Source organism: Homalodisca vitripennis, chromosome 3, assembly GCF_021130785.1.
Source record: "Homalodisca vitripennis isolate AUS2020 chromosome 3, UT_GWSS_2.1, whole genome shotgun sequence".
Classification (NCBI taxonomy): Eukaryota; Metazoa; Arthropoda; class Insecta; order Hemiptera; family Cicadellidae; genus Homalodisca; species Homalodisca vitripennis.
In genome coordinates this window covers 163,740,198-163,754,192 of record NC_060209.1, presented here as the reverse complement: position 1 = coordinate 163,754,192, position 13,995 = coordinate 163,740,198, and the positions used below count along the sequence as shown (strand labels likewise).

At 31.7% G+C, this 13,995-nt stretch overlaps 1 protein-coding gene across 2 annotated transcripts in view; it reads left to right on the top strand.

Annotated features, from left to right (window-relative positions):
* LOC124357733 (CLK4-associating serine/arginine rich protein) overlaps window positions 1–7,581 on the top strand; it is a 59,502-nt gene extending 51,921 nt beyond the window's left edge. For both annotated transcript variants that reach the window (XM_046809747.1, XM_046809746.1), the window contains exons 16-19: window positions 637–742; window positions 1,384–1,518; window positions 3,066–3,437; window positions 7,150–7,581. In XM_046809747.1, coding sequence (XP_046665703.1) covers window positions 637–742; window positions 1,384–1,518; window positions 3,066–3,437; window positions 7,150–7,168 — 632 coding nt within the window. In that variant the 3' untranslated portion in view covers window positions 7,169–7,581. The remainder of the gene's footprint in view (window positions 1–636; window positions 743–1,383; window positions 1,519–3,065; window positions 3,438–7,149) is intronic.
* Window positions 7,582–13,995: the final 6,414 nt, after the last annotated feature.

Sequence of the window (13,995 nt, the reverse complement as noted above, 5' to 3'; positions counted from 1 at the left end):
ACTTTATTTGAAATTTTTTGTAAATTGGCATTCATTAAAAATACTGGATAATGAAATATGGGTTGTAAATAATAAATTGAAAGATTTAGTTGAATGTTAGCTTCTACAAGCAAAACCTTTTTTTCTGTGAATTGCCTTTTTAGTGTGTCGTGTACTATATCTATTATGAGGAATAGTTTTTGTATCAATGAAGGCTAAAAAGTTTCAGACCATTGATGAAACATTGTTTTAACCTTTTCACACAATGAATCAAGTGTCAAATTATTAAAAATACAATTTATTTTTCTGGAAATGTTTTATAAAACTATTTTTAATATTCTGTAAATTACAATCTGCCATTAATGGAAGACATTTTAAGACTTAATTTTTTTAAATAGTTGTAGATACATAAGACATATTTTATATTGTGCAAAACAATTCAATCTAAATCTCTCTTTCATTATAACCTATAAATGATTTCATTCAGGCAGTTCATGTGTTTATTTGGTTTTTGTTCATGTCACAGATCACCATTGTAACATGAACAAAAACCAGAATTGGGTATATGTGAGATAGATACCAGTGTATCGTCTGTGACAAATAATATTTCAATATTTATTTATATTGGCCCCTAATGTTTACTTTTTTGTACATCAGATAAGGCAGACAAACGAGCTGAACGCTTGAGGCAAGAAAAGGCTGAGCAAGAACGTCAAGATCGAGAAGATGAAATGAGAGAAATCTCTATAAAAATGAGAAGGAGGTTAGTTGTGTCCCAAAAATATTAGTGTTAATAACATAACTTATAGAATTATTCATCATCAAAAAGAAAAATTGTATAAAAAGTAAAGACATGGCAATGTTTTAATTCTAGACAATAATATCTTGCTAGCTTTACATTATACAGTATATAAACACACACACATATATTTTAATTCTTTTTTTGGATTAAATTGACAATTTAATTAGGTGTTATTACTTCCGTCAAATCCAATAACAACCACGAGATCTTGTCAAAAGTTACATGTTTTGGGTATCACAAGTCCACTGTTGTGATATGTAGGCCTACAAACTTTTAATACGTCTTTGTGAAATGAATGTTTGTTTGTTGTGTTATTTGTGTTGTATGAGTTTTATTACAAAATCAAAGTCATTCAGCCAATCCAATTTTATGGTGTGTCTGATGATGAATATTATCCAACCTATTAAATATAATTATCTAATTAACTGTCATTACATTTATCACTCATTACACTATTTTGAGTGTAAAACTCTTCTTAAGACAGAATGTAGTAATTACCTCCCATTAAGCAGTATTTTGGAATGAATTATGTAAATTATTGTATTTTGTTCAAATAGTAGACATGCAATAGATAAGTAAGTGATGTGTGGCATATTGTTTAGAGAGCGACAGAAGAGACATCAGTACTATGAGGCAGATGAATCTAACGCAGCAGAGAACTCGGACGAGGATGACCGATTGAGCAATGCAACATCTGGTTCTGGCAGTGAGAAAATACCTTCTGATTCTGAAAAAAGGTAATGTTATAAATTAAATTGTAACTTTAAAGCAGAGATATTTTATCATTCACTATACTCATTCACCACTCTTTGGCTTCCCTATTATCATCTTGCCGTATGTACATTTATCAAAGAATTGTAATAAAGAATATTAACAATAGACTAATAGCTCTAGTTAAATAACTCAGATATTCTCCTCACTGTATTAATATTGTGAAAGAAACAGTTTTATCCCTTACAATATAAGCATAGAACTTGTTACGGTTTTAATCTGAATGAGGACTTGTTACAATTGTACGAAATCGATTCATTGGTCCGAGTTTACAAGGAAATGTACAACAGTTACAGTTGTCCAAGTAGCAAATGTTAGAGTGCTAAATGTCTAAATAGAAGGGAGTAACTGCTTTATTGCTCCAAGTGTTAAATGTCAAGAGTTTTATTTATCTGGGTTGCAAGTGTCCAAGTAGAATGTAGCTGTGTGCAACTGTGAACCCACCCAACCGACCTGGCTTCTCTTACTTTTACATCACTGGCACACAATGCACAGTAGTTGGTAGATGTATCTCTGATGTGTCTGTTGGTAAAACTTGATTTATTCTTAACACCAGTATTAAACACATACACATATTTTTAAATACATAAATGATGGAAAGCATGGTTTCTGGGGAATCAAAACAAAACAGAAAGACAAGTAATAAAATATTGATTAAAATAAAAGAACAGCTTGTTAAATACTTATTCATAAACGATAATGTATTGAAGAATTGTAAATAAGAAGAGTTTGATAAGACTAAACGTACCTCGTAGACTATCATCAATATTTTGTAATAAATAAATTAAGTAATACGAATCCAAGACCTTCTAATGTTAATTTTCTTTGATTTAAATATGCTACGATAAATAGAAAAAGTTACTTGTAGAAAATTTAATGGGTGTTTGGTATAATGCATGTCCTTAGCTTCAGTTTTTTCATTGATATGCGATAGATAACAATGATAGAAAACCCATTATTATCCATGGACCAATATTACTTAAAAAAATATTATACTTGTATATAAATATATATATATATATATATATATATATATATATATATATATATATATATATATTATTTTAAATAAAATACATTTAAATTAAATATTGTAAGTACATTTATTGTCTTTAGAAAGATAAATAAACTTTGAGAGGAAGAAATTAAAAAAGATCTTAAAAAGTAAGACTAATACTGTGGTTGCATTTTGTACGTAGAGCGGCCAGTCTGGTTCACAGTTAGACGTCATTTCTATCTAATTGGACAAATGAAACTCAAACATTTTGCACCTGGAGCAATGAGGCAGTTTCTCCATTCTAATTGGACATTTGGTACTTGGATCAACGAAACTGTGAATTACTTGGCCATTTGTTACTCAGACGACAGAAACTATTTGAAAATTGGACCAGTGAAATGCTCCCAATTGTACAATAGATTAAATCAAGCCTACATTGTCTGTGAAATTCTCAAAATTGAATAACATAATATGTTAATTATTTTAAAGTGTAGTGAATTTGTGAAACTTGTCTAGGTCATGGAATCGAACATCAAGAAAAACAAAAGAGCAAGATTTGGACAGATCACGAAATAGCCGAGAAAGGGACAGGAGCAGAGGTAGATCCTCGAGGAGAGACAGTGATTCGAGAAGAGTGAGGGAACGATCCGGAGACAGAGATAGAAGACAGAGGAGAAGTAGAGAGAGGGAAAGGTCTCGAGGACGAGACAGATCAAGAGATAGGAGGGATCGGTCAAGAGAAAGGGAAAAGTACAGACGAGAGAGAGATCGCTCAAGAGACCGAGGCAGAGACAGATCCAGAGATAGAGATAGAGATAGGAACTTTAGTCGCCACAGTAGAGAAAGAGATTACGAGATTAGTGGAGTCTCTGTCAAGAAACCAATTAGGTACAGTATAATGATAGTTTTTATTCCTTTAAATATTCTAAATATAATATAACCCTCTTAAAAATATGTTCTCCTGCATGTACTGTTTTTTTTTTTTTTTTTTTTATTTTATTTTTTTTTTTTTTTGTTACATCAATTGTTGGTTTATTTTTAATTAGAACATTTTTTCAAACGAGTATTCTATTACAATGCTCATAATTTTCTTCAGAAATTACTTTTTTAAGATTGGTGGATACACTAGACAGAAGGATTGTGATGGTAGTGGCACCACTGCTACTGAGTGGTAGAAAGGGTCTTGTCTGTGTTAAAGAACCAAGCTGCTCGCTTTCAGTCAAGTCAGTACAGATAGCGAGTTGATACACACATGACCTCGGTGGGCGTTTTTTTAAACAGACTTTTCAGTACTCATCCTTGATAGTTTGAATACACCATTGGAACTAGATATCACTTAAAATTACAAAAATGTGATGTAGAGGGCAAAATATTATGAAAAACTGAGACTGGAATAGTTGCAGATGGTACCTTATGATAAACTCATGAACGTACGATGACTGTGTTTGTAGCACTTGAGATTAGTGGTGGGAATAACTGAATGAAAATAACTGGTTAGTTCGGTTATTTTATTTTAACCGATTAGTCGGTTATTTTTGCTGCATCCAGTTAAATTAGTCTATAGACTAATTTTTCTACCGACTAATTTTTCTATAAGTTAACTGATTGTGCAGACTTAGTCTGTACTTGAATTAGTCGGTGATCCTGATCGGTTATTTTAAATTAGTCTTTAGATAAGTTTTTCTACCGACTAATTTTTCTATAAGTTAACTGGTTGTGAAGACTTAGTCTATATTTGAATTAATCGTTGATTCTGATCGGTTATTTTAAATTAGTCTTTAGATAAGTTTTTCTACCGACTAATTTTTCTATAAGTTAACTGGTTGTGAAGACTTAGTCTATATTTGAATTAATCGTTGATTTCTGATCGGTTATTTTAAATTAGTCTTTAGATTAGTTTTTTCTACCGACTAGTTTTTTCTATAAGTTAACTGGTTGTAAAGACTTAGTCTATACTTGAATTAATCGTTGATTCTGATCGGTTATTTTAAATTAGTCTTTAGATTAGTTTTTCTACCGAATAATTTTCTGTAAGTTAACTGGTTGTGCAGACAGTCTATACTTGAATTGCTCGTTTATTATAATAAGTTATTTTTATTACTGAAATATCGTTCTTTAGCGATTAACTTTCGGTTAACTTTGGTGATTCGTAATTAAAATAAATTATAATTTTGCAATTTGAACGGTAATTATCTTGTAGTGTTATAGATGATATATGATAATATAACATTTTAAAATGTTATGACTATAACGTATGCACAGAAAAAAGTAATAATACAATTACAGAATTTCGTTTTCAATTACGGTTCTGCCAGTGCGGGTTTGCTTGGAATTTTTTGATTGTATATTCAGGTCCGAACTCAGACCGGGTTTTTGTACAATTTCTTCCGGAGCCAGTCACACGTCTATATGAAGGGACTGTGTCTGGTGGGGGGACACGACGGGGCCCGACCGAATATCTTTACCAGGGCTCGCCAAAGCTAAGTACGGCCGTGAGTAAATTGGCCGCGCCGCGCCGCTTACCTGTCTCAACAGGAATGGTTCATTCCCCCACCACCCCATCCCTTTGACTCTCCATACCTATCAAAGAATATAAATAATCAGTTCAGTTCGCACCTACTTATCTCCAATAAAAGATCTTCTTTTATCAAACTTTGATATTTGATTTTTTATAAGACATAAATAAAATAATTGTGTAGGTATTCTGGTTAAGGTGTTTCGTGAATAATAGTGTTTTGTTTAAATACAAAAATGAAATGCGTTATATTGAGAGTAAGTTAAGCAGAGCATTAGGCTAATTGTTTAGGTGTAATTGTTATATGTAAATAAACTCTGAAATTGTGTACTAAATTGTGGATTGAATTTAAAAGGTAATCGGTTATTCATTCGACTAAAATAACCGATTAACGAGAAAAATAACTGACTGGTTAGTCGGTTATAAAATCCATTCGGTTATCCCATCACTACTTGAGATGCATACAAAATTATAAAGGTACGGTAACAAGTTTATTAAATTGTTGAGGGATAGTAGAACGATCAGACTATGTAAAGATAACAATGGTTTTAAAGATATGAGTCAATAAGTTAGAATTTAACTAGACATTCATTTTAACACTTAGCGAGCCAAGGACTTTAGATCGCTGTCATGTTAAAAATAGTGGCAAGAGCCAATTTCTGAGTAAGTACAAAATACCTTTATAATTTAATTATCTTTTAAAAATCTTGTGTATAAAATCAATATTAACCCATTGAGAAAACAATTAACGTAGCCTCTCTAGGACTGAATGTTTGTATTGATTTTGGCAAAAATGCATGCATGTACTAAAATATTAATAGAATGCGTTTTGATGAATATAAATTAATCAGATTTTCAGGACATTTTAGTCTATTTAGTTGCTCTACAATAGTGTTAGTGTGGTAAGAAAAACAAAAAATCAAAAGCAACTGTCAATATTCTATTACTTTTTTTGTTTATATGTTTCAATAATTTTTATTCAAAACAGCACAATGTTTTTAACATGGAAAACCAGTGTGTATTGAATTACTTAATTATAAAGCATAATAACAAAACAATCAAAATTCGCTTACATTTTTTAACTTTTTGATGATTTTATGACAAGCTCCGGAATTAGTTGTCTGGAGATAAGATAAAACTGTTACATTCACTTTTTATTATTAAAATGATAATTAAAATAAACTATCTACATTACATACAATGACCATTAATTTACTTTTATAATTAGTCATAGTCATAGTCATAGATCTTTATTCAAAGCTGTAAATATTATAAATACAGTCAGAATAGTGTCACAAATACAGATAGACTAATATCATCACAGATACAGGTTAACCTATCTAAAATCTTATGTTTACTTAACATAAATATTGTTAATTTAAACAACTAATTCACTTTTGTGTCAGTATTTGAGTATCTTTGACATCCCAATATCACTGTCCAAGTATCTATCTACTTTTGAAGTATGCAAATTGTCTTGTTCCATGAGGTAGTGGAAGAACTAAAAACTCATTCAACAACTATAAAATGTAAAACACTAAACATTGAAAATACGATACATAGAATGTAAGCAGAACATTGAAGTGACGAAAATTGAGCATATGGCAAAATGTAAACAATAACAAAACAAGCTATTAGTTATGGTTTCAGTTTGCAAACATAATGAATCGAAACAGAATGATTGCTCATAAGGATGCAGGAGGGCACAAACCTGCGTTCTAGCGGAAAAACAAACAAATACGTGATTTTTAGCGTCTAAAAAGAGCACGAGTGTCGCTCGGACAAGATTTATTCAGTCTCACTCGGCCGCAACAAGTGACGCTTGGGCAAGTTCCCAATGGGTTAATTAATAGAACTGAAATCAGTATGTAATATTATCAAGTGACAAGAGCCTCATATCAGTTTTACTTAATTTAAATTTAATTATACTTGGGGTAAAGAATCTTGATTTAAAATGTAACATGTTTGAAAACATCTTTTAAAGCTTTATACAGTGTATTACAACTTTGAATAATACTTTAGTTCTTAAAACTAAAAAAGTAAAATTTATTTTATTGTAAAAATTGTATTTTATGTTTCATACAGGCCCCTGGTGGATTATTAAGAGTTCCTGGAATTTCATTGTTGATTGAAATATATGAAGACTGAATGGATAACAGATTTTATATCTGATAGTTGTTACAATTCTGTGTTGTTAAGTTGAAGATTGAATTACTTATCTGTAATATATATATATTTTGTTTTTACCATATTAATTTAGAATGACTCGTATATTCAGTTGTTTATCTCCGTGTATGTCATTCAACTTCTTAATATACTAAAATAAGTAATTTGAGCAATTGAATATTTACATATCATTTAATGTTTTGATTTTTATTTAGTGGGGTATAGTATAAAATTATCCCAGTCATTTTTCTAATCAACAGCTTTCTGGAACAGCTTTTTTGGTTAATGTATGTATACATTATGCAGTATATGTCACTGTGGCTTTGTTAAGAAATAAATCTTTATAATAAATAGTGTTGTCATTTTTATTTTATACAATTTTCCACAAAATTTGGAAAACATATTGCAATATGTGTACTGGTACTTGTTGCGTGTGTCTATTATCAGTCCTTTGACATGGTTGTTTTTTTCGTGTGGTGACCAGTGGCGCACCCGGGGTGGGGGAGCTTAAGCCTCCCCCCACCCCCAACGACCTGAGGTCAGTATTATTGATATTTTTCTAGCAATTTGACTGCACAATATGGGTTTTATATAGGTTAAATAGTGTAGGTACATTTCCCATTTCTTTCAAATAAAATGATTGTTACTTGTTAGACCTATTTATAACACTGAAGTTAACAACACTACTTGAGTCAATGAGCTTAAGCATTGACCTATGCAAACAGCAGAACAGCCTTCCAGTTCTAATGTGACTGTGTAGTGTGTTTTGTTTTCGCCATGCCTAGTTGCTACAACGCTCACTAGTTGCGTTCAAGTTTGCGATTGGCCACTAGCGCTTTTGCTGTTTGTTAAGCATAGCGAAGGTTATAGTGTTGTCAAGTTGTGTTTATACTGTTAGTGATGAATGATAAAAGTAAAGCGAGTATACAAAACTATTTTAAACTGTTGAAATACCATAAATATGAGGTAAGTGATGTGGTTGGCAAGTGCGGTGATATTTTCCCAATAAAGAGCTGTCTACAAAAAAGCCTAATGTTACGTTGGAGGAGGGCTCTGAAGCAAATTTAAGCAGGCCTGAGGCTAATTTAAATAAAAAAGACATGAGCAATTTTTTATATTAAAACAAAGATTGACGAATAATGAGAAGTTTTAAATCCCAAATGGGTTCTTCTGTCATTTCAATTTTCCTTACAAATCATACGGGAATCAACAATGGAAATTTTTGTTTTTATGCTATAAAAAAAATATTCTTGGCTTCCATATTCTGGAATTGAAGATTCTGCATACTACATAAATTGTTTGCTTTTCTCAAAACAAAGAAGTGTGTAAGAGTAATGCTCAACATATTGGGCCAACATGAAGATTATTGTAACTAGAAGAGTTTGAAAAACATGCAAACTTGGAGTATCGTAAAGATTCATGCGTAAGTGTGGCTAACTTTAAAAGAGTTATGGTCAACCAAATAAAACCAATTGACAAATCTGTAGATAGAGGAAAAGACATTCAAGCCAAAAATAATATTTAAAGAGTAACTCTAATAATAGATACTATTATTTTGTGTGATAGGTAAAATATTGCCTTTAGGGGCCATAGAGATTATGGTGAATTTCAAATCAATTGTAAACCAATTGAAAATGGGGAAACCTTAGAGCTTTGCTCAGAGCCAGAATTGAAGGAGGAGAGCAACATTTAACAACTTATTTTGAGTCATGTAGCAGGAATGCATCATATATAAGTTGGAATTTACAAAATTAAGTTATCGATGCTTGCAACCAAGTTATAAGTGAAAAAATAGCAAATTAAGTCTAAGTTTTTTAGGGTCCTCGCTTATAAAACCCCTGGCGTTTCAACAGTTGAACAGTTTTCATTCTTTCTATTTTATGTGACATTGAATTCTCAAAACAACTATCATTTTTGTGACCAATTTTTGAAGTTTATGCCTCTAACTTCTGCTGTGGGTAGTGAGTTAGCATAAACTTTAATTAAAGGTCTTGAAGACAGTAATATAGATGTCAAAAACTTACATGGCCAGGGGTACGATAGAGCTGCTGCCATGAATGGGAGGTTAAATTGCACCTAGATTTCATCCAAGAAGCTACCCAACAGCAATAATGTGCATTACGCTTTTCATAGCCTTAACCTGGTGTTGTCAAATGCATCTGAAGTTCTATCAGAAACTGTTTCGGAATAGTAGAGAAGTTGTATAATTTTTTTCAACACTCGTAAACGACAAGGCATTTTACAAAAGTGCATTGAATCAGAGATAAATCTTGAAACCAACCAGGAAAAGCTTCTGCAGCTTTGTCCAACAAGATGGGTACAGAGGCATGATGCTGTTTTTGTATGAAAGAACTTCTAAAACCCATTAAAGTAGCATTAGAAGAAATTACAAACTGGAACAATAGACAGTCTTCTTTGGGAGCTTTAGTGCTAGTAAACTACTTGCACCAAGTTGAATTATAATTTCTCTCTTTGCATCAGATAAACTTCTTGGTTACACTATAAACTTAAGCAAAAAGCTGCAAGGAATTGATTTGGATTTATCATCTGTAATTACACACATTGAAACTGTACTTGGAAGCTTGAAGTCCGTAAGAGGAAACGCAGATAAAGAATTCCATTCAATTTTTGAAGACTACCCAAATTGCCGCACCTTTGGTTACTTATTTGGTTACATACATAAGGAACCAATTTGGTTACTTAATTTCTATGCCTCGTACAGCTGGCAAACTCAAGACAACTGAACAGGACGGAGCAACACACCAACAGAAATGCCAGAAGTTTACAACAATCGATCTGTTTTTATCCCTAGGGTTGACTAATTATTTCATTGGAATCTCGATTCATCAAGCATAAAAACATATTAAAGGGTTTTGAGCACTTAATGCTATTAGCAAATGTATCAAAAGCAGATACAAAATACAAAATAAAATGTTGTGTAACGTCCCTGTGACTACAAGTACTGCTGAGAGGTCATTCTCTACATTATGTCGGCTAAAGACATACCTTAGGAATGCTATGGGTACAAATAGACTGACTGGACTAACAGCATTGCATATTCACAAAGAAATTGAAGAGACCAGTTCAGAGGTAGTTTCAGTTCTAAAAAAATCAAATAGAAGTCTGGATTTTGTTTTGTAAATCCATAGTTTGTGCTTATACTTTTGTTCCAATTAAATTTAAAACTTTGAAAATCAAAATAGTATTTTTTTTCTTTAAAAAATTTAATATTAATAATCCAGTTGTAATGTAATACATGTTATGTTATAATGTAATTAGTAGTATAATATATTATAATTGTAATGGTATAAAACCCAAACCACTTATTACTTGTTCTAGATAACTGACCTTACTCTTTAATGTAACGATTAAGTCCTGCAACTGTATCACTATTCATACAAGACTTAAAATTAATACATTTAATGGGGAAGTCCCAAACCAAAAGTCTGGGTTTGCCCCTGGTGGTGACCCCTACTTTTATGAAGAAATTTTGTATAAAAAAAAACTTATTTAAAGCCTCAATAGCTTAGCTAATTTTGGTCTGAACTTCATAATGTTTCACTTAGATACTCATATTGAAACTTAAAATAAATCTATAATATACTTTTATTTTGTAATTATTTTTGAACGCTTAATTTATTTTTTAATGTCAGATAAGAAAGAAACATAGTTTCAACCAATGTTCAATTTTGCTATCTCAACATCACAGTATCAAAAAGTTAGTAAAGATATATCAATGTTACTAATGTAAAGAATCCACAAGTAAGTCCTGGTAAAGGGCCCCATACACCTGCGAGTCTGGCTCGCAAACCTGGCTCGACTCGCCTAGAAATGGACCAAATCCGTCAGTGTATGGACAATAAAGAGCCGAGCCGAGTCAAATTCAGGCGAGCCGAGCCGGATCCGCCACTGCTTGCCGTGCGGCTCGGCTCGAGTATCAGTTCGCCAGTGTATGGCGCATTACGGCTCGGACTCGTGCCCCCACCATCGAAAAATCTGTTCATTCCGTTTTCACTACTGTAGGCCAAACGTTACGCACCACTCGTTCCGCCAAGGATAAGGTGTTTTGTTTGTTTTGAGTTAACATGGCTGACTCCAAGTTATTTATGAGCCCTGATTTTTTAACAACATTTATTGAAGAGTATCGAAATTTGCCGATAGCATTTATTATGTAGACCGGTTGCCAGAAAACGGAGAGTAGCAGTGAGGCGTTCCTCTGGTGATATCGCGTTTCGCAGTATAGCGTCTTTTTGTGTTACAAGCGGTTTAACCTTGTTCAATGACATGTTAAAACTTTCAGCTTACATCCTGAATTAGTTCTGATAGTCTTGGCGACTATCATTCCTAACAAAATTCAATAAATTCATGTGACTAAATCTCTTTCTATTTATTAACCAATTCTTTGACCACATTACCCTTTTCTTCCGTTTCTTCTTACATAGCTCATACAATACACCTAGCTCATCTAAACACTATGACCGCAGCTGCAACTTTCTTCGAAAAACTCATGTTTGCAACTGGGCGAGCAAGATACGTAGGTGTATGGTGAATAATCAGCGGGTCTGGCTCGCGAGCCAGACTCGCAGGTGTATGGGGCCCTTAAAGAAGAACCACTCATTGCTTTGTTTACTCACAACACCATGGCTAAAATCAACTGAGAGAGGCCTGAACATTGACAATATTCAACAAAATAATAAAACTACATTAAAAAAAACAGTATGAACATGTGTTTCTTGTTTAAAAAAAATGCTACTTAATTAAAATAATACAAGAACTGGCCACAAGACACAGTTTAAACGTTGTGCATTATATGAACGTTTAAACTACATAATGGGGTCATAAGTCGGTCAATACCGACCTTTGTCAGTACAAACCATGTTAAAAGGGTTGTGTATTCAAGTATTCAATGGTGCTGTAACATTAATTTTTAAAGTAGAAATGGAATGTGTTTAAATTATTCTAAAATATTATAGACGGTAAAATAATTGAACTCACAACGGAGAAATTGTAAATTTTTATTTTAAGTCTAAAATAAATAATAATCTATTTACAAATTAAATCCCTAAATACAATGTTGGACTATATGTACAATTAATTTACTCTTAGAATTCTTTGCAGAAAAAATTCTTATAATATAAATTGGCACTACAAGTCAAGGCACTTAGAGCCAAATCACATTGTGCAATGAACATGAGTATTGTACATTTATGGTCATTAACTTAAGAACACATCAAACTGAGCATTACAACTACAAGTTATTATTTAAGGTTGGATTATCAGTATATCATCCTTATTCATTTAAAAACTTATTCTGTACATTCAGTGTGCTTTTGCACTCAAGAAAAACATGTGAAATAACTTTTACTGAATTGCTATATTTGAACTAATAATAGGTTTAAGAACCTATCAAATAATAATAATAATAATAGGTAAGCCTTCTGTCAAATATCAGTCCTACGAGTGATGCATATAAAATCTACATGTTTCATCACAATAGAAGATTTTACATGTTTATGAGTCACTAAACATTGCAAAGTCATGATTTTCTATACTATATATATATTTTTTAAACTGTATTTATAAAAAATTTATATTTTCCCTACTTTTACCTTCGTTATCTTCAGTACACTCTTCAGAAAAAGGTAGTCACTGTGAAAGAAAAAAAATTAGGAACATTTTCATCATCCTAATGGGTCTACACAAACATCTACACGTAAATCACACGTGTTTAAAAAACTGGTCAAAGTTTAGATAGATAACTGGGCATACAGACTGGTCAGTTCAGCTCCAGCCAATCCGTGGACGTATCTGTGCACCCAGTTATCTACCTAAACTTCGGCCAGTTTTTAAATATGTGTATTTTTTATATTAATGTTTGTAAATTGTGTTTGTGTGGTTTTAAAAAAGGAGATAAAAGTTTCAGTTTTCATATAAAAATAAAATTGTTACAATTTTACTTGATTTTTTTAATATATCAAAACGGTACTTATTTAAAAAAAAAACATGTGTTGAAATTTATGATAATGGCATTATCATGCCGAAATTATAGTTAATGACATGTATTTTTATCTATATCACGCTGGACTGATTTAACAGAAGGTGTAGAATTTCCAATTCATAATGCTATATTTGGTTGAAGCTTCTTTAAGTAATAATTATGAATTGAAAGTTGGTTCTGTAGGACATTGCTATTGTATTGTCAGAAATTAATTTAAAATAAATAGTGTAAGTTTTAGTTTTGGCATAAACATTTAAATAGAATTGTCAACATTCTCTTAAATTATTTATGATATGTTTGCCTCATACTGAACCAAACTGATTCCAGAACCTAAACTTGCTTTCCAAATAATGTTATATTTCTCATTTTTTTCTCTCTTGACCTGCTTCAGAGATTTAAAGAAATAATTTAGAAAACGGGAAGTTTGTGCTTATAAAGACAGGATTTGTACATTTATTGTAGGTATTAAAACTATTCTATTTTAAATTGAGTGTCATACAATTATTATTTTCTAATTAAGTGCCAAGAACCATAATTTATATTCATTTTACTACAATAGATGTTTTTTAAATTAGAAAATAAATCACTATAATCACTAGAGCCCTAAGTGTGTGTGTGTTAGCCTTGTACAGCAGCCGTTTTATGAATCCACATTTTTTACACAAAGTCATAAAACTGTAATTGAATTAAAAGTTTTATAATGATTTTATTAAAAGTAAGTTAAATAGAAACTTCTAGATTTTAAATTTTCTCCTGGCCAGCATTAT